General features: G+C 48.1%; 1 protein-coding gene across 5 annotated transcripts in view; it reads right to left on the bottom strand.

Moving 5' to 3' along the window:
- Positions 1-11,851: 11,851 nt before the first annotated feature.
- Positions 11,852-19,284, bottom strand: part of eno3 (enolase 3, (beta, muscle)) — a 14,074-nt gene continuing 6,641 nt past the window's right edge. For 3 of the 5 annotated variants that reach the window (XM_090214964.1, XM_036958402.2, XM_036958400.2), the window contains exons 5-11: positions 18,893-19,026; positions 18,429-18,651; positions 18,086-18,283; positions 17,896-18,023; positions 14,622-14,746; positions 14,014-14,181; positions 11,852-12,110 (exon numbers count right to left, since the gene is read on the bottom strand). In XM_090214964.1, coding sequence (XP_090071090.1) covers positions 12,041-12,110; positions 14,014-14,181; positions 14,622-14,746; positions 17,896-18,023; positions 18,086-18,283; positions 18,429-18,651; positions 18,893-19,026 — 1,046 coding nt within the window. In that variant the 3' untranslated portion in view covers positions 11,852-12,040. The remainder of the gene's footprint in view (positions 12,111-14,013; positions 14,182-14,621; positions 14,747-17,895; positions 18,024-18,085; positions 18,284-18,428; positions 18,652-18,892; positions 19,027-19,284) is intronic. The other 2 variants (XM_090214965.1, XM_036958403.2) reach the window with 1 other exon arrangement.

A 19,284-nucleotide genomic window follows, 5' to 3' on the forward strand; every position in this document is an offset into this window, starting at 1 on the left:
ACACCACTAGTTCTGTCCCCCTATACCAGACACCACTAGTTCTGTCCCCCTATACCAGACACCACTAGTTCTATCCCACTATACCAGACACCACTAGTTCTATCCCACTATACACCACTAGTTCTATCCCCCTATACCAGACACCACAAGTTCGATCCCACTATACACCACTAGTTCTATCCCCCTATACCAGACACCACTCGTTCTGTCCCCCTATACCAGACACCACTAGTTCAGTCCCCCTATACTAGACACCACTAGTTCAGTCCCCCTATACCAGACACCACTAGTTCTGTCCCCCTATACCAGACACCACTAGTTCTGTCCCCCTATACCAGACACCACTAGTTCTGTCCCCCTATACCAGACACCACTAGTTCTGTCCCCCTATACCAGGCACCACTAGTTCTGTCCCCCTATACCAGGCACCACTAGTTCTGTCCCCCTATACCAGACACCACTAGTTCTGTCCCCCTATACCAGACACCACTAGTTCTGTCCCCCTATACCAGACACCACTAGTTCTGTCCCCCTATACCAGACACCACTAGTTCTGTCCCCCTATACCAGGCACCACTAGTTCTGTCCCCCTATACCAGACACCACTAGTTCTGTCCCCCTATACCAGACACCACTAGTTCTGTCCCCCTATACCAGACACCACTAGTTCTGTCCCACCAAACTAGACACCACTAGTTCAGTCCCCCTATACTAGACACCACTAGTTCTGTCCCCCTATACCAGGCACCACTAGTTCTGTCCCCCTATACCAGACACCACTAGTTCAGTCCCCCTATACTAGACACCACTAGTTCTATCCCCCTATACCAGACACCACTAGTTCTGTCCCCCTATACCAGACACCACTAGTTCTGTCCCCCTATACCAGACACCACTAGTTCTGTCCCCCTATACCAGACACCACTAGTTCTGTCCCACTATACCAGGCACCACTAGTTCTGTCCCCCTATACCAGACACCACTAGTTCTGTCCCCCTATACCAGACACCACTAGTTCTGTCCCCCTATACCAGACACCACTAGTTCTGTCCCCCTATACTAGACACCACTAGTTCAGTCCCCCTATACTAGACACCACTAGTTCTATCCCACTATACACCACTAGTTCTGTCCCCCTATACCAGACACCACTAGTTCTGTCCCCCTATACCAGACACCACTAGTTCTGTCCCCCTATACCAGACACCACTAGTTCTGTCCCCCTATACCAGACACCACTAGTTCTGTCCCCCTATACCAGACACCACTAGTTCTGTCCCCCTATACTAGACACCACTAGTTCAGTCCCCCTATACTAGACACCACTAGTTCTGTCCCCCTATACCAGACACCACTAGTTCTGTCCCCCTATACTAGACACCACTAGTTCAGTCCCCCTATACTAGACACCACTAGTTCTATCCCCCTATACCAGACACCACTAGTTCTATCCCACTATACCAGACACCTCTAGTTCTATCCCCCTATACCAGACACCACTAGTTCAGTCCCCCTATACTAGACACCACTAGTTCTGTCCCCCTATACCAGACACCACTAGTTCTGTCCCCCTATACCAGACACCACTAGTTCAGTCCCCCTATACTAGACACCACTAGTTCAGTCCCCCTATACCAGACACCACTAGTTCTATCCCCCTATACTAGACACCACTAGTTCTGTCCCCCTATACCAGACACCACTAGTTCTGTCCCCCTATACTAGACACCACTAGTTCTGTCCCCCTATACCAGACACCACTAGTTCTGTCCCCCTATACCAGACACCACTAGTTCTGTCCCCCTATACCAGACACCACTAGTTCTGTCCCCCTATACCAGGCACCACTAGTTCTGTCCCCCTATACCAGACACCACTAGTTCTGTCCCCCTATACCAGACACCACTAGTTCTGTCCCCCTATACCAGACACCACTAGTTCTGTCCCCCTATACCAGACACCACTAGTTCTGTCCCCCTATACTAGACACCACTAGTTCAGTCCCCCTATACTAGACACCACTAGTTCTATCCCACTATACACCACTAGTTCTGTCCCCCTATACCAGACACCACTAGTTCTGTCCCCCTATACCAGACACCACTAGTTCTGTCCCCCTATACCAGACACCACTAGTTCTGTCCCCCTATACCAGACACCACTAGTTCTGTCCCCCTATACCAGACACCACTAGTTCTGTCCCCCTATACTAGACACCACTAGTTCAGTCCCCCTATACTAGACACCACTAGTTCTGTCCCTCTATACCAGACACCACTAGTTCTGTCCCCCTATACTAGACACCACTAGTTCAGTCCCCCTATACTAGACACCACTAGTTCTATCCCCCTATACCAGACACCACTAGTTCTATCCCACTATACCAGACACCACTAGTTCTATCCCCCTATACCAGACACCACTAGTTCAGTCCCCCTATACTAGACACCACTAGTTCTATCCCCCTATACCAGACACCACTAGTTCTATCCCACTATACCAGACACCTCTAGTTCTATCCCCCTATACCAGACACCACTAGTTCAGTCCCCCTATACTAGACACCACTAGTTCTGTCCCCCTATACCAGACACCACTAGTTCTGTCCCCCTATACCAGACACCACTAGTTCAGTCCCCCTATACTAGACACCACTAGTTCAGTCCCCCTATACCAGACACCACTAGTTCTATCCCCCTATACTAGACACCACTAGTTCTGTCCCCCTATACCAGACACCACTAGTTCTGTCCCCCTATACTAGACACCACTAGTTCTGTCCCCCTATACCAGACACCACTAGTTCTGTCCCCCTATACCAGACACCACTAGTTCTGTCCCCCTATACCAGACACCACTAGTTCTGTCCCCCTATACCAGGCACCACTAGTTCTGTCCCCCTATACCAGACACCACTAGTTCTGTCCCCCTATACCAGACACCACTAGTTCTGTCCCCCTATACCAGACACCACTAGTTCTGTCCCCCTATACCAGACACCACTAGTTCTGTCCCCCTATACTAGACACCACTAGTTCAGTCCCCCTATACTAGACACCACTAGTTCTATCCCACTATACACCACTAGTTCTGTCCCCCTATACCAGACACCACTAGTTCTGTCCCCCTATACCAGACACCACTAGTTCTGTCCCCCTATACCAGACACCACTAGTTCTGTCCCCCTATACCAGACACCACTAGTTCTGTCCCCCTATACCAGACACCACTAGTTCTGTCCCCCTATACTAGACACCACTAGTTCAGTCCCCCTATACTAGACACCACTAGTTCTGTCCCCCTATACCAGACACCACTAGTTCTGTCCCCCTATACTAGACACCACTAGTTCAGTCCCCCTATACTAGACACCACTAGTTCTATCCCCCTATACCAGACACCACTAGTTCTATCCCACTATACCAGACACCACTAGTTCTATCCCCCTATACCAGACACCACTAGTTCAGTCCCCCTATACTAGACACCACTAGTTCTGTCCCCCTATACCAGACACCACTAGTTCTGTCCCCCTATACCAGACACCACTAGTTCTGTCCCCCTATACCAGACACCACTAGTTCTGTCCCCCTATACCAGACACCACTAGTTCTGTCCCCCTATACCAGACACCACTAGTTCTGTCCCCCTATACTAGACACCACTAGTTCAGTCCCCCTATACTAGACACCACTAGTTCTGTCCCCCTATACCAGACACCACTAGTTCTGTCCCCCTATACTAGACACCACTAGTTCAGTCCCCCTATACTAGACACCACTAGTTCTATCCCCCTATACCAGACACCACTAGTTCTATCCCACTATACCAGACACCTCTAGTTCTATCCCCCTATACCAGACACCACTAGTTCAGTCCCCCTATACCAGACACCACTAGTTCTGTCCCCCTATACTAGACACCACTAGTTCAGTCCCCCTATACTAGACACCACTAGTTCTATCCCCCTATACCAGACACCACTAGTTCTATCCCACTATACCAGACACCTCTAGTTCTATCCCCCTATACTAGACACCACTAGTTCTATCCCCCTATACCAGACACCACTAGTTCTATCCCACTATACCAGACACCTCTAGTTCTATCCCCCTATACCAGACACCACTAGTTATGTCCCCCTATACCAGACACCACTAGTTCTGTCCCCCTATACCAGACACCACTAGTTATGTCCCCCTATACCAGACACCACTAGTTCTATCCCCCTATACCAGACACCTCTAGTTCTATCCCCCTATACTAGACACCACTAGTTCTATCCCCCTATACCAGACACCACTAGTTCTATCCCACTATACCAGACACCTCTAGTTCTATCCCCCTATACTAGACACCACTAGTTCTGTCCCCCTATACCAGACACCACTAGTTCTATCCCACTATACCAGACACCTCTAGTTCTATCCCCCTATACCAGACACCACTAATTCAGTCCCCCTATACTAGACACCACTAGTTCAGTCCCCCTATACTAGACACCACTAGTTCTATCCCCCTATACCAGACACCACTAGTTCTATCCCACTATACCAGACACCACTAGTTCAGTCCCCCTATACTAGACACCACTAGTTCTGTCCCCCTATACCAGACACCACTAGTTATGTCCCCCTATACTAGACACCACTAGTTCAGTCCCCCTATACTAGACACCACTAGTTCTGTCCCCCTATACCAGACACCACTAGTTCTGTCCCCCTATACCAGACACCACTAGTTCTATCCCCCTATACCAGACACCACTAGTTCTGTCCCCCTATACTAGACACCACTAGTTCTGTCCCCCTATACCAGACACCACTAGTTCTATCCCCCTATACCAGACACCACTAGTTCTGTCCCCCTATACCAGACACCACTAGTTCTATCCCCCTATACCAGCCACCACTAGTTCTGTCCCCCTATACCAGACACCACTAGTTCAGTCCCCCTATACTAGACACCACTAGTTCAGTCCCCCTATACCAGACACCACTAGTTCTGTCCCCCTATACCAGACACCACTAGTTCTGTCCCCCTATACCAGACACCACTAGTTCTATCCCACTATACCAGACACCACTAGTTCTATCCCACTATACACCACTAGTTCTATCCCCCTATACCAGACACCACAAGTTCTATCCCACTATACACCACTAGTTCTATCCCCCTATACCAGACACCACTCGTTCTGTCCCCCTATACCAGACACCACTAGTTCAGTCCCCCTATACCAGACACCACTAGTTCTGTCCCCCTATACCAGACACCACTAGTTCTGTCCCCCTATACCAGACACCACTAGTTCTGTCCCCCTATACCAGACACCACTAGTTCTGTCCCCCTATACCAGGCACCACTAGTTCTGTCCCCCTATACCAGGCACCACTAGTTCTGTCCCCCTATACCAGACACCACTAGTTCTGTCCCCCTATACCAGACACCACTAGTTCTGTCCCCCTATACCAGACACCACTAGTTCTGTCCCCCTATACCAGACACCACTAGTTCTGTCCCCCTATACCAGGCACCACTAGTTCTGTCCCCCTATACCAGACACCACTAGTTCTGTCCCCCTATACCAGACACCACTAGTTCTGTCCCCCTATACCAGACACCACTAGTTCTGTCCCACCAAACTAGACACCACTAGTTCAGTCCCCCTATACTAGACACCACTAGTTCTGTCCCCCTATACCAGGCACCACTAGTTCTGTCCCCCTATACCAGACACCACTAGTTCAGTCCCCCTATACTAGACACCACTAGTTCTATCCCCCTATACCAGACACCACTAGTTCTGTCCCCCTATACCAGACACCACTAGTTCTGTCCCCCTATACCAGACACCACTAGTTCTGTCCCCCTATACCAGACACCACTAGTTCTGTCCCACTATACCAGGCACCACTAGTTCTGTCCCCCTATACCAGACACCACTAGTTCTGTCCCCCTATACCAGACACCACTAGTTCTGTCCCCCTATACCAGACACCACTAGTTCTGTCCCCCTATACTAGACACCACTAGTTCAGTCCCCCTATACTAGACACCACTAGTTCTATCCCACTATACACCACTAGTTCTGTCCCCCTATACCAGACACCACTAGTTCTGTCCCCCTATACCAGACACCACTAGTTCTGTCCCCCTATACCAGACACCACTAGTTCTGTCCCCCTATACCAGACACCACTAGTTCTGTCCCCCTATACCAGACACCACTAGTTCTGTCCCCCTATACTAGACACCACTAGTTCAGTCCCCCTATACTAGACACCACTAGTTCTGTCCCCCTATACCAGACACCACTAGTTCTGTCCCCCTATACTAGACACCACTAGTTCAGTCCCCCTATACTAGACACCACTAGTTCTATCCCCCTATACCAGACACCACTAGTTCTATCCCACTATACCAGACACCTCTAGTTCTATCCCCCTATACCAGACACCACTAGTTCAGTCCCCCTATACTAGACACCACTAGTTCTGTCCCCCTATACCAGACACCACTAGTTCTGTCCCCCTATACCAGACACCACTAGTTCAGTCCCCCTATACTAGACACCACTAGTTCAGTCCCCCTATACCAGACACCACTAGTTCTATCCCCCTATACTAGACACCACTAGTTCTGTCCCCCTATACCAGACACCACTAGTTCTGTCCCCCTATACTAGACACCACTAGTTCTGTCCCCCTATACCAGACACCACTAGTTCTGTCCCCCTATACCAGACACCACTAGTTCTGTCCCCCTATACCAGACACCACTAGTTCTGTCCCCCTATACCAGGCACCACTAGTTCTGTCCCCCTATACCAGACACCACTAGTTCTGTCCCCCTATACCAGACACCACTAGTTCTGTCCCCCTATACCAGACACCACTAGTTCTGTCCCCCTATACCAGACACCACTAGTTCTGTCCCCCTATACTAGACACCACTAGTTCAGTCCCCCTATACTAGACACCACTAGTTCTATCCCACTATACACCACTAGTTCTGTCCCCCTATACCAGACACCACTAGTTCTGTCCCCCTATACCAGACACCACTAGTTCTGTCCCCCTATACCAGACACCACTAGTTCTGTCCCCCTATACCAGACACCACTAGTTCTGTCCCCCTATACCAGACACCACTAGTTCTGTCCCCCTATACCAGACACCACTAGTTCTGTCCCCCTATACTAGACACCACTAGTTCAGTCCCCCTATACTAGACACCACTAGTTCTGTCCCCCTATACCAGACACCACTAGTTCTGTCCCCCTATACTAGACACCACTAGTTCAGTCCCCCTATACTAGACACCACTAGTTCTATCCCCCTATACCAGACACCACTAGTTCTATCCCACTATACCAGACACCACTAGTTCTATCCCCCTATACCAGACACCACTAGTTCAGTCCCCCTATACTAGACACCACTAGTTCTGTCCCCCTATACCAGACACCACTAGTTCTGTCCCCCTATACCAGACACCACTAGTTCTGTCCCCCTATACCAGACACCACTAGTTCTGTCCCCCTATACCAGACACCACTAGTTCTGTCCCCCTATACCAGACACCACTAGTTCTGTCCCCCTATACCAGACACCACTAGTTCTGTCCCCCTATACTAGACACCACTAGTTCAGTCCCCCTATACTAGACACCACTAGTTCTGTCCCCCTATACCAGACACCACTAGTTCTGTCCCCCTATACTAGACACCACTAGTTCAGTCCCCCTATACTAGACACCACTAGTTCTATCCCCCTATACCAGACACCACTAGTTCTATCCCACTATACCAGACACCTCTAGTTCTATCCCCCTATACCAGACACCACTAGTTCAGTCCCCCTATACCAGACACCACTAGTTCTGTCCCCCTATACTAGACACCACTAGTTCAGTCCCCCTATACTAGACACCACTAGTTCTATCCCCCTATACCAGACACCACTAGTTCTATCCCACTATACCAGACACCTCTAGTTCTATCCCCCTATACTAGACACCACTAGTTCTATCCCCCTATACCAGACACCACTAGTTCTATCCCACTATACCAGACACCTCTAGTTCTATCCCCCTATACCAGACACCACTAGTTATGTCCCCCTATACCAGACACCACTAGTTCTGTCCCCCTATACCAGACACCACTAGTTATGTCCCCCTATACCAGACACCACTAGTTCTATCCCCCTATACCAGACACCTCTAGTTCTATCCCCCTATACTAGACACCACTAGTTCTATCCCCCTATACCAGACACCACTAGTTCTATCCCACTATACCAGACACCTCTAGTTCTATCCCCCTATACTAGACACCACTAGTTCTGTCCCCCTATACCAGACACCACTAGTTCTATCCCACTATACCAGACACCTCTAGTTCTATCCCCCTATACCAGACACCACTAATTCAGTCCCCCTATACTAGACACCACTAGTTCAGTCCCCCTATACTAGACACCACTAGTTCTATCCCCCTATACCAGACACCACTAGTTCTATCCCACTATACCAGACACCACTAGTTCAGTCCCCCTATACTAGACACCACTAGTTCTGTCCCCCTATACCAGACACCACTAGTTATGTCCCCCTATACTAGACACCACTAGTTCAGTCCCCCTATACTAGACACCACTAGTTCTGTCCCCCTATACCAGACACCACTAGTTCTGTCCCCCTATACCAGACACCACTAGTTCTATCCCCCTATACCAGACACCACTAGTTCTGTCCCCCTATACTAGACACCACTAGTTCTGTCCCCCTATACCAGACACCACTAGTTCTATCCCCCTATACCAGACACCACTAGTTCTGTCCCCCTATACCAGACACCACTAGTTCTATCCCCCTATACCAGACACCACTAGTTCTGTCCCCCTATACCAGACACCACTAGTTCAGTCCCCCTATACTAGACACCACTAGTTCAGTCCCCCTATACTAGACACCACTAGTTCTATCCCCCTATACCAGACACCACTAGTTCTATCCCACTATACCAGACACCACTTGTTCTATCCCCCTATACCAGACACCACTAGTTCTATCCCTCTATACTAGACACCACTAGTTCTATCCCTCTATACCAGACACCACTAGTTCTGTCCCCCTATACCAGACACCACTAGTTCTGTCCCTCTATACCAGACACCACTAGTTCTATCCCCCTATACTAGACACCACTAGTTCTGTCCCTCTATACTAGACACCACTAGTTCTGTCCCCCTATACCAGACACCACTAGTTCTGTCCCCCTATACCAGACACCACTAGTTCTGTCCCTCTATACCAGACACCACTAGTTCAGTCCCTCTATACCAGACACCACTAGTTCTGTCCCTCTATACCAGACACCACTAGTTCTGTCCCTCTATACCAGACACCACTAGTTCTGTCCCCCTATACTAGACACCACTAGTTCTGTCCCCCTATACCAGACACCACTAGTTCTGTCCCTCTATACTAGACACCACTAGTTCTGTCCCCCTATACTAGACACCACTAGTTCTGTCCCCCTATACCAGACACCACTAGTTCTGTCCCCCTATACCAGACACCACTAGTTCTGTCCCCCTATACCAGACACCACTAGTTCTGTCCCCCTATACCAGACACCACTAGTTCTGTCCCCCTATACCAGACACCACTAGTTCTGTCCCTCTATACCAGACACCACTAGTTCTGTCCCCCTATACTAGACACCACTAGTTCTGTCCCCCTATACCAGACACCACTAGTTCTGTCCCTCTATACCAGACACCACTAGTTCTGTCCCCCTATACTAGACACCACTAGTTCTGTCCCTCTATACCAGACACCACTAGTTCTATCCCCCTATACCAGACACCACTAGTTCTGTCCCTCTATACTAGACACCACTAGTTCTGTCCCACTATACCAGACACCACTAGTTCAGTCCCTCTATACCAGACACCACTAGTTCAGTCCCCCTATACCAGACACCACTAGTTCAGTCCCTCTATACTAGACACCACTAGTTCTATCCCTCTATACCAGACACCACTAGTTCAGTCCCCCTATACCAGACACCACTAGTTCAGTCCCTCTATACTAGACACCACTAGTTCTGTCCCTCTATACCAGACACCACTAGTTCTGTCCCCCTATACTAGACACCACTAGTTCTGTCCCCCTATACCAGACACCACTAGTTCTGTCCCTCTATACCAGACACCACTAGTTCTGTCCCCCTATACTAGACACCACTAGTTCTGTCCCTCTATACCAGACACCACTAGTTCTATCCCCCTATACCAGACACCACTAGTTCTGTCCCTCTATACTAGACACCACTAGTTCTGTCCCACTATACCAGACACCACTAGTTCAGTCCCTCTATACCAGACACCACTAGTTCAGTCCCCCTATACCAGACACCACTAGTTCAGTCCCTCTATACTAGACACCACTAGTTCTATCCCTCTATACCAGACACCACTAGTTCAGTCCCCCTATACCAGACACCACTAGTTCAGTCCCTCTATACTAGACACCACTAGTTCTGTCCCTCTATACCAGACACCACTAGTTCTGTCCCCCTATACTAGACACCACTAGTTCTGTCCCCCTATACCAGACACCACTAGTTCTGTCCCTCTATACCAGACACCACTAGTTCTGTCCCCCTATACTAGACACCACTAGTTCTGTCCCTCTATACCAGACACCACTAGTTCTATCCCCCTATACCAGACACCACTAGTTCTGTCCCTCTATACCAGACACCACTAGTTCTGTCCCCCTATACTAGACACCACTAGTTCTGTCCCTCTATACCAGACACCACTAGTTCAGTCCCCCTATACCAGACACCACTAGTTCAGTCCCTCTATACTAGACACCACTAGTTCTGTCCCTCTATACCAGACACCACTAGTTCTGTCCCCCTATACTAGACACCACTAGTTCTGTCCCCCTATACCAGACACCACTAGTTCTGTCCCTCTATACTAGACACCACTAGTTCTGTCCCTCTATACCAGACACCACTAGTTCTGTCCCCCTATACTAGACACCACTAGTTCTGTCCCCCTATACCAGACACCACTAGTTCTGTCCCTCTATACCAGACACCACTAGTTCTGTCCCCCTATACTAGACACCACTAGTTCTGTCCCTCTATACCAGACACCACTAGTTCTGTCCCCCTATACTAGACACCACTAGTTCTGTCCCTCTATACCAGACACCACTAGTTATATCCCCCTATACCAGACACCACTAGTTCTGTCCCTCTATACTAGACACCACTAGTTCTGTCCCCCTATACCAGACACCACTAGTTCTGTCCCCCTATACTAGACACCACTAGTTCTGTCCCCCTATACCAGACACCACTAGTTCTGTCCCTCTATACCAGACACCACTAGTTCTGTCCCCCTATACTAGACACCACTAGTTCTGTCCCTCTATACCAGACACCACTAGTTCTGTCCCACTATACCAGACACCACTAGTTCAGTCCCTCTATACCAGACACCACTAGTTCAGTCCCCCTATACCAGACACCACTAGTTCAGTCCCTCTATACTAGACACCACTAGTTCTATCCCTCTATACCAGACACCACTAGTTCAGTCCCTCTGGTCTAAATAGATCACTACATTTGTTTTATAAAAAAAAACATATTTAACCCGGTAATTTGACTGAGAAAACATTCTCATTTACATCAACGACCTGGGGAATTGTTACGGGGAGCGGAGGGGGGTGGGAGATGTAAGAGCCAATTGGAACCATTTACACACAGTAGTCAGTGATGTGGATCAGAGCAGCACATTCAATAAAGACAGGTGAGCACCACTTTAAATTTAGTTTGGTTTTATTTCTCACGTTTCGTCAAAACAGTCACTCGTAACGGGGGGGGGGGGGGGGGGGGGATGGAAGGGCCGAAGATAAAAAACATAAAAAGTGGAAATTTGTCTTCTTCTGACCCCAAGAGGAGGGTAGACAGTCAGCGGTGGTAGAGGGATTAAAGGAGGAGATGGAGGGTTTAGTTGATTTTGGGGTGACGGTAGTCCTTGCCGGCGAACTTGGCCTTGTTTCCAAGCTCCTCTTCAATCCTGAAGGACATAAGTCAGGGATTAGAGGTCAGGATCCTTCATCTTTGCAACAGAAAATCTTGTCCAGCAGTTTGAATTGAACACATCTGGTATGTATATACACACACACAGTGGGGCAAAAAAGTATTTAGTCAGCCACCAATTGTGCAAGTTCTCCCACTTAAAAAGATGAGGCCTGTAATTTTCGTAGGTAGACTTCAACTATGACAGACAAAATGAGAAGAAAAAAAAATCTAGAAAAATCACATTGTAGGATTTTTTATGAATTTATTTGCAAATTATGGTGGAAAATAAGTATTTGGTCAATAACAAAAGTTTCCCAATATTTTGTTATATACCCTTTGTTGGCAATGACAGAGGTCAAACGTTTTCTGTAAGTCTTCAAAAGGTTTTCACACACTGTTGCTGGTATTTTGGCCCATTCCTCCATGCAGATCTCCTCTAGAGCAGTGATGTTTTGGGGCTGTTGCTGGGCAACACGGACTTTCAACTCCCTCCAAAGATTTTCTATGGGGTTGAGATCTGGAGACTAGCTAGGCCACTCCAGGACCTTGAAATGCTTCTTACGAAGCCACTCCTTCGTTGCCCTGGTGGTGTGTTTGGGATCATTGTCATGCTGAAAGACCCAGTCACGTTTCATCTACAATGCCCTTGCTGATGGAAGGAGGTTTTCACTCAAAATCTCCCGATACATGGCCCCATTCATTCTTTCCTTTACACGGATCAGTCGTCCTGGTCCCTTTGCAGAAAAACAGCCCCAAAGCATGATGTTAACACCCCCATGCTTCACAGTAGGTACTGTATTCTTTGGCTGCAACTCAGCATTCTTTGTCCTCCAAACACGATGAGTTGAGTTTTACCAAGAAGTTCTATTTTGGTTTCATCTGACCATATGACATTCTCCCAATCTTCTTCTGGATCATCCAAATGCTCTCTAGCAAACTTCAGACGGGCCTGGACATGTACTGGCTTAAGCAGGGGGACACGTCTGGTACTGCAGGATTTGAGTCCCTGGCGGCGTAGTGTGTTACTGATGGTAGGCTTTGTTACTTTGGTCCCAGCTCTCTGCAGGTCATTCACTAGGTCCCCCTGTGTGGTTCTCGGCTCACCGTTCTTGTGATCATTTTGACCCCACGGGGTGAGATCTTGCGTGGAGCCCCAGATCGAGGGAGATTATCAGTGGTCTTGTATGTCTTCCATTTCCTAATAATTGCTCCCACAGTTGATTTCTTCAAGCCAAGCTGCTTACCTATTGCAGATTCAGTCTTCCCAGCCTGGTGCAGGTCTACAATTTTGTTTCTGGTGTCCTTTGACAGCTCTTTGGTCTTGGCCATAGTGGAGTTTGGAGTGTGACTGTTTGAGGTTGTGGACAGATGTCTTTTATATTGATAACAAGTTCAAACAGGTGCCATTAATACAGGTCACAAGTGGAGGACAGAGGAGCCTCTTAAAGAAGAAGTTACAGGTCTGTGAGAGCCAGAAATCTTGCTTGTTTGTAGGTGACCAAATACTTATTTTCCACCATAATTTGCAAATAAATTCATTAAAAAACCTACAATGTGATTTTCTGGATTTTTGTTTCTCATTTTGTCTGTCATAGTTGAAGTGTACCTATGATGAAAATTACAGGCCTCTCATCTTTTTAAGTGGGATAACTTGCACAATAGGTGGCTGACTAAATACTTTTTTACCCCACTGTATATACTGTATCTATATATGGTATACACTACAGTAGTAACTTAGTATAAAGTCAGTCAGGGTGCAGTAGCTGGTGTTTTCCTGTAGGGGTCAGTCTACCATTACACTACATATATTAACTGAGTCGGTGTGCAGTAGCTGGTGTTTTCCTGTAGGGCATCAGTGTATTAAGGCTATAGTATTAACTAGGGTTAGTGTAACTAACCTCATCAGCTGGTTGTATTTGGCCAGACGTTCTGATCTACAGGGGGCCCCAGTCTTGATCTGTCCAGTGCAGAGTCCGACCACCAGGTCAGCGATGAAAGTATCCTCTGTCTCTCCGGAGCGATGAGACACCATCACACCCCATCCGTTAGACTGGGCCAGCTTACACCTGTAAGAATAATACAAAATTATTATTTAAACTTCTGAAGTACTTTTCATAACGGAAAGAAATCTCAAAGCAAAAAATGAACTAATACTATATAATGAGAAGCCTAGTCACTACTACACCCGTTTCACATAAGAGATGGTCAATTTGTCCATGTAATATAGTGCCTGTGGTGCAGCTCCAGCAGGGGGCCCTGTAATATAGTGCCTGTTGCGCAGCTCCAGCAGGGGGCCCTGTAATATAGTGCCTGTGGTGCAGCTCCAGCAGGGGGCCCTGTAATATAGTGCCCGTAACACAGCTCCAGTAGGGGAACCTGTAATATAGTCCTTGCGGTGCAGCTCCACTAGAAGGTCCTGTAATATAGTGCCTGTAGCGCAGCTCCAGCAGGGGGCCCTGTAATATAGTCCCTGTAGGGCAGCTCTGCGAGGGGGCCCTATACTTACGCCTTGATGGACTCTGTGACGGAGCCGATCTGGTTGACCTTGAGGAGCAGGCAGTTACAGGCCTTCTTCTCCACAGCCTGCTGGATACGCTTGGGGTTGGTCACTGTCAGATCATCTCCCACCACCTGTAGAATAACATACAGATTTTTTTACACCTTTATTTAACCAGGTGGCCAGTTGAGAACACCTTTATTTAACCAGGTGGCCAGTTGAGAACACCTTTATTTAACCAGGTAGGCCAGTTGAGAACAAGTTCTCATTTACAACTGCGACCTGGCCAAGATTAAGCAAAGCAGTGTGACACAAACAACAACACAGAGTTACACATAAATAAACGTACAGTCAATAACACAATAGGAAAGTCTATATACAGTGTGTACATATGAGGTAAGATAGGGAGGTAAGGCAATAAATAGGCCATAGTGGTGAAGTAATTACAATATAGCAATTAACACTGGAGTGACAGATGTGCAAGTAGAGATACTGGGGTGCAAAAGAGCAGAAAAACAAAAACAAAATATGGGAATGAGGAAGGTGGATGTTTACAGATGGGCTGTGTACAGGTATGTACTTGCTTAAACTAATATAATTTCTACTGACTCCTTGTGGATGTGTAACTCGCTAAAAAAACGCATTATTCTAAATAATAACGAATGCCGAAATTATTTTTGAACCGAACATTATCTAGCATCCCTCCTCCAGACCCAACATTATCTAGCATCCCTCCTCCAGACCCAACATTATCTAGCATCCCTCCTCCAGACCCAACAACATTATCTAGCATCCCTCCTCCAGACCCAACATTATCTAGCATCCCTCCTCCAGACCCAACAACATTATCTAGCATCCCTCCTCCAGACACAACATTATCTAGCATCCCTCCTCCAGACCCAACATTATCTAGCATCCCTCCTCCAGACCCAACAATATTATCTAGCATCCCTCCTCCAGACCCAACAACATTATCTAGCATCCCTCCTCCAGACCCAACAACATTATCTAGCATCCCTCCTCCAGACCCAACAACATTATCTAGCATCCCTCCTCCAGACCCAACAACATTATCTAGCATCCCTCCTCCAGACCCAACAACATTATCTAGCATCCCTCCTCCAGACACAACAACATTATCTAGCATCGCTCCTCAGGGTAGCCTAGTGGTTAGAGCGTTGGACTAGTAACCGGAAGGTTGCAAGTTCAAATCCCCGAGCTGACAAGGTAAAAATCTGTCGTTCTGCAAGGCATTTAACCCACTAGGCTGTCATTGAAAATAAGAATTTGTTCTTAACTGACTTGCCTTGTTAAATAAAGGTAAAATAAAAAGTCAGGCAGTGAGGCTAAATGAACTGTTTCGCTGCCAGACAAGGCTCCGCTGATAGGACTCTGCTGTTGGGACAGCTTTATGTAGGCCCTAACAGTTTGTGGGCACCGTCTCACCGCTATAGTGGAATTATTGTGTTGTGTAGTGGCTTTGCTGCCATGCATCAAAAATAAAAAAAATAAGCTTTTTTTCGGCCAGCTATCTAATCTTGGGGCATGGTCGAATTACCGACCGGGGTGGGGCCCATTGATCAGTTAATATATTAGAAACTGCAAACATTTGCCTGAACCCTAAGCCAAAATGTGTAGAACTGCAGGAAATGTGATGTAAAAGAGAATTTTTTCTCTCCACCCCTTTGCAATTTTGTATTGGCTGTCACCAGGGGTTACGTTAAAATGTTAGACCCCTATAGATATAGGGACCCACAGAGTTAGACCCCTATAGATAGAGGAAGAGCTGAAGACAAACAAACTGGACCCACCTGGATGTTAGACCCCTATAGATATAGGGACCCACAGAGTTAGACCCCTATAGATATAGGAGGAGCTGAAGACAAACAAACTGGACCCACCTGGATGTTAGACCCCTATAGATATAGGGACCCACAGAGTTAGACCCCTATAGATAGAGGAAGAGCTGAAGACAAACAAACTGGACCCACCTGGATGTTAGACCCCTATAGATATAGGGACCCACAGAGTTAGACCCCTATAGATATAGGGACCCACAGAGTTAGACCCCTATAGATATAGGAGGAGCTGAAGACAAACAAACTGGACCCACCTGGATGTTAGACCCCTATAGATATAGGGACCCACAGAGTTAGACCCCTATAGATATAGGAGGAGCTGAAGACAAACAAACTGGACCCACCTGGATGTTAGACCCCTATAGATATAGGGACCCACAGAGTTAGACCCCTATAGATATAGGAGGAGCTGAAGACAAACAAACTGGACCCACCTGGATGTTAGACCCCTATAGATATAGGGACCCACAGAGTTAGACCCCTATAGATAGAGGAAGAGCTGAAGACAAACAAACTGGACCCACCTGGATGTTAGACCCCTATAGATATAGGGACCCACAGAGTTAGACCCCTATAGATATAGGAGGAGCTGAAGACAAACAAACTGGACCCACCTGGATGTTAGACCCCTATAGATATAGGGACCCACAGAGTTAGACCCCTATAGATATAGGAGGAGCTGAAGACAAACAAACTGGACCCACCTGGATGTTAGACCCCTATAGATATAGGGACCCACAGAGTTAGACCCCTATAGATATAGGAGGAGCTGAAGACAAACAAACTGGACCCACCTGGATGTTAGACCCCTATAGATATAGGGACCCACAGAGTTAGACCCCTATAGATATAGGAGGAGCTGAAGACAAACAAACTGGACCCACCTGGATGTTAGACCCCTATAGATATAGGGACCCACAGAGTTAGACCCCTATAGATATAGGAGGAGCTGAAGACAAACAAACTGGACCCACCTGGATGTTAGACCCCTATAGATATAGGGACCCACAGAGTTAGACCCCTATAGATAGAGGAAGAGCTGAAGACAAACAAACTGGACCCACCTGGATGTTAGACCCCTATAGATATAGGGACCCACAGAGTTAGACCCCTATAGATATAGGAGGAGCTGAAGACAAACAAACTGGACCCACCTGGATGTTAGACCCCTATAGATATAGGGACCCACAGAGTTAGACCCCTATAGATATAGGAGGAGCTGAAGACAAACAAACTGGACCCACCTGGATGTTAGACCCCTATAGATATAGGGACCCACAGAGTTAGACCCCTATAGATATAGGAGGAGCTGAAGACAAACAAACTGGACCCACCTGGATGTTAGACCCCTATAGATATAGGGACCCACAGAGTTAGACCCCTATAGATATAGGAGGAGCTGAAGACAAACAAACTGGACCCACCTGGATGTCGACGGCGGCGGTGAACTTTGACCATGCAGCCCAATCATCCTGATCGAAGGGATCCTCAATGGACTGGACTGGAGGAAGAGGAGAGGAGTTAGAGGGGAAGGGATCCTCAATGGACTGGACTGGAGAGGAGGATGAGGAGTTAGAGGGGAAGGGTGTATATACTGTGTGTTTCTCTACGCACCGGGATATCCCTTGATGAAGCTCTTGTACAGATCTCCCAGCTGATCCCCGGTGATGTACCTGGCAGGGTCGTCAGGTGACTTGAAGTCTAGGTCGTACTTTCCTGCCTTGTAGAACTCAGAGGCGGCCACGTCCATGCCGATGATGATCTTGTCTGGGTAGCCGGCCTTCTCAATGGCTGACTTCAGGAGCTCCAGAGCTGGAGGGAGAAGAAAGGGTTAAAGTATCACACACCTCCGCCAGGGGGCCCTTTAGAATAGTCCCTGTGGTGCAGCTCCACAAGGGGGTCCTATAGTAATAGTCCCTGTGGCGCAGCTCCTACAGGGTGCCCTATAAACTCTTACCCTCGTTGTTCTCCAGGATGTTGGGTGCAAAGCCGCCCTCATCTCCTACGTTGGTGGCATCCTTTCCGTACTTGGCCTTGATCACGTTCTTCAGGTTGTGGTAAACCTCAGCTCCGATCCTCATGGCCTCGTGGAAGTTGGACGCTCCGATGGGCAGGATCATGAACTCCTGCATGGCCAGCTTGTTACCAGCATGGCTACCACCGTTGATCACGTTGAAGGCCTGGAGTTAGGGCAGGCAAGAACACATATTTTCTTTAGGAAATGTCATTTCTAATTTGATATGTTAGCCATTTTATTTATTTTTCATTTCAAAGCTGACAATATACTGTACATCAAGTATAAAGGTAGTTGTAAATATGAAGGTATATGTACTCATGGGACAGGGTGATGTCCTGGTTATATTATATAGGTAGGTATATGAGGGGGCAGGGGTCAGGGTTAAAGGTTAAACCTGTACTCACGGGGCAGGGCAGGATGACGTCCTTGTGTCCGGCCAGGTCAGCGATGTGTCGGTACAGGGGCACTCCCTTCTCTGCTGCTCCTGCCTTGCAGACCGCCAGAGACACGCCCAGGATGGCATTGGCTCCAAACTTAGCTACAGGAGGGGGAGAGGCATGAGGCAGGGGGAGTGAGGGAGGCAAGAGGGAGGGGGAGGCAGGAAGAGCAGGGGGGCAGGAGGTTGGGGGGGGGGGCATGAGGCAGGGGGAGTGAGGGAGGCAAGAGGGAGGGGGAGGCAGGAAGAGCAGGGGGGCAAGAGGTGGGGGGGGCATGAGGAGGCAGGAGGGTAAGGGGGGCAGGAGCAGGCAGGAAGGAGTGGGGGGCAGGTGGACTGTGTGAATATGCATATTGCTAA

The sequence above is a fragment of the Oncorhynchus mykiss genome, chromosome 21 (genome assembly GCF_057628025.1).
Source record: "Oncorhynchus mykiss isolate SJ-2025 chromosome 21, ASM5762802v1, whole genome shotgun sequence".
NCBI classification, from domain to species: Eukaryota; Metazoa; Chordata; class Actinopteri; order Salmoniformes; family Salmonidae; genus Oncorhynchus; species Oncorhynchus mykiss.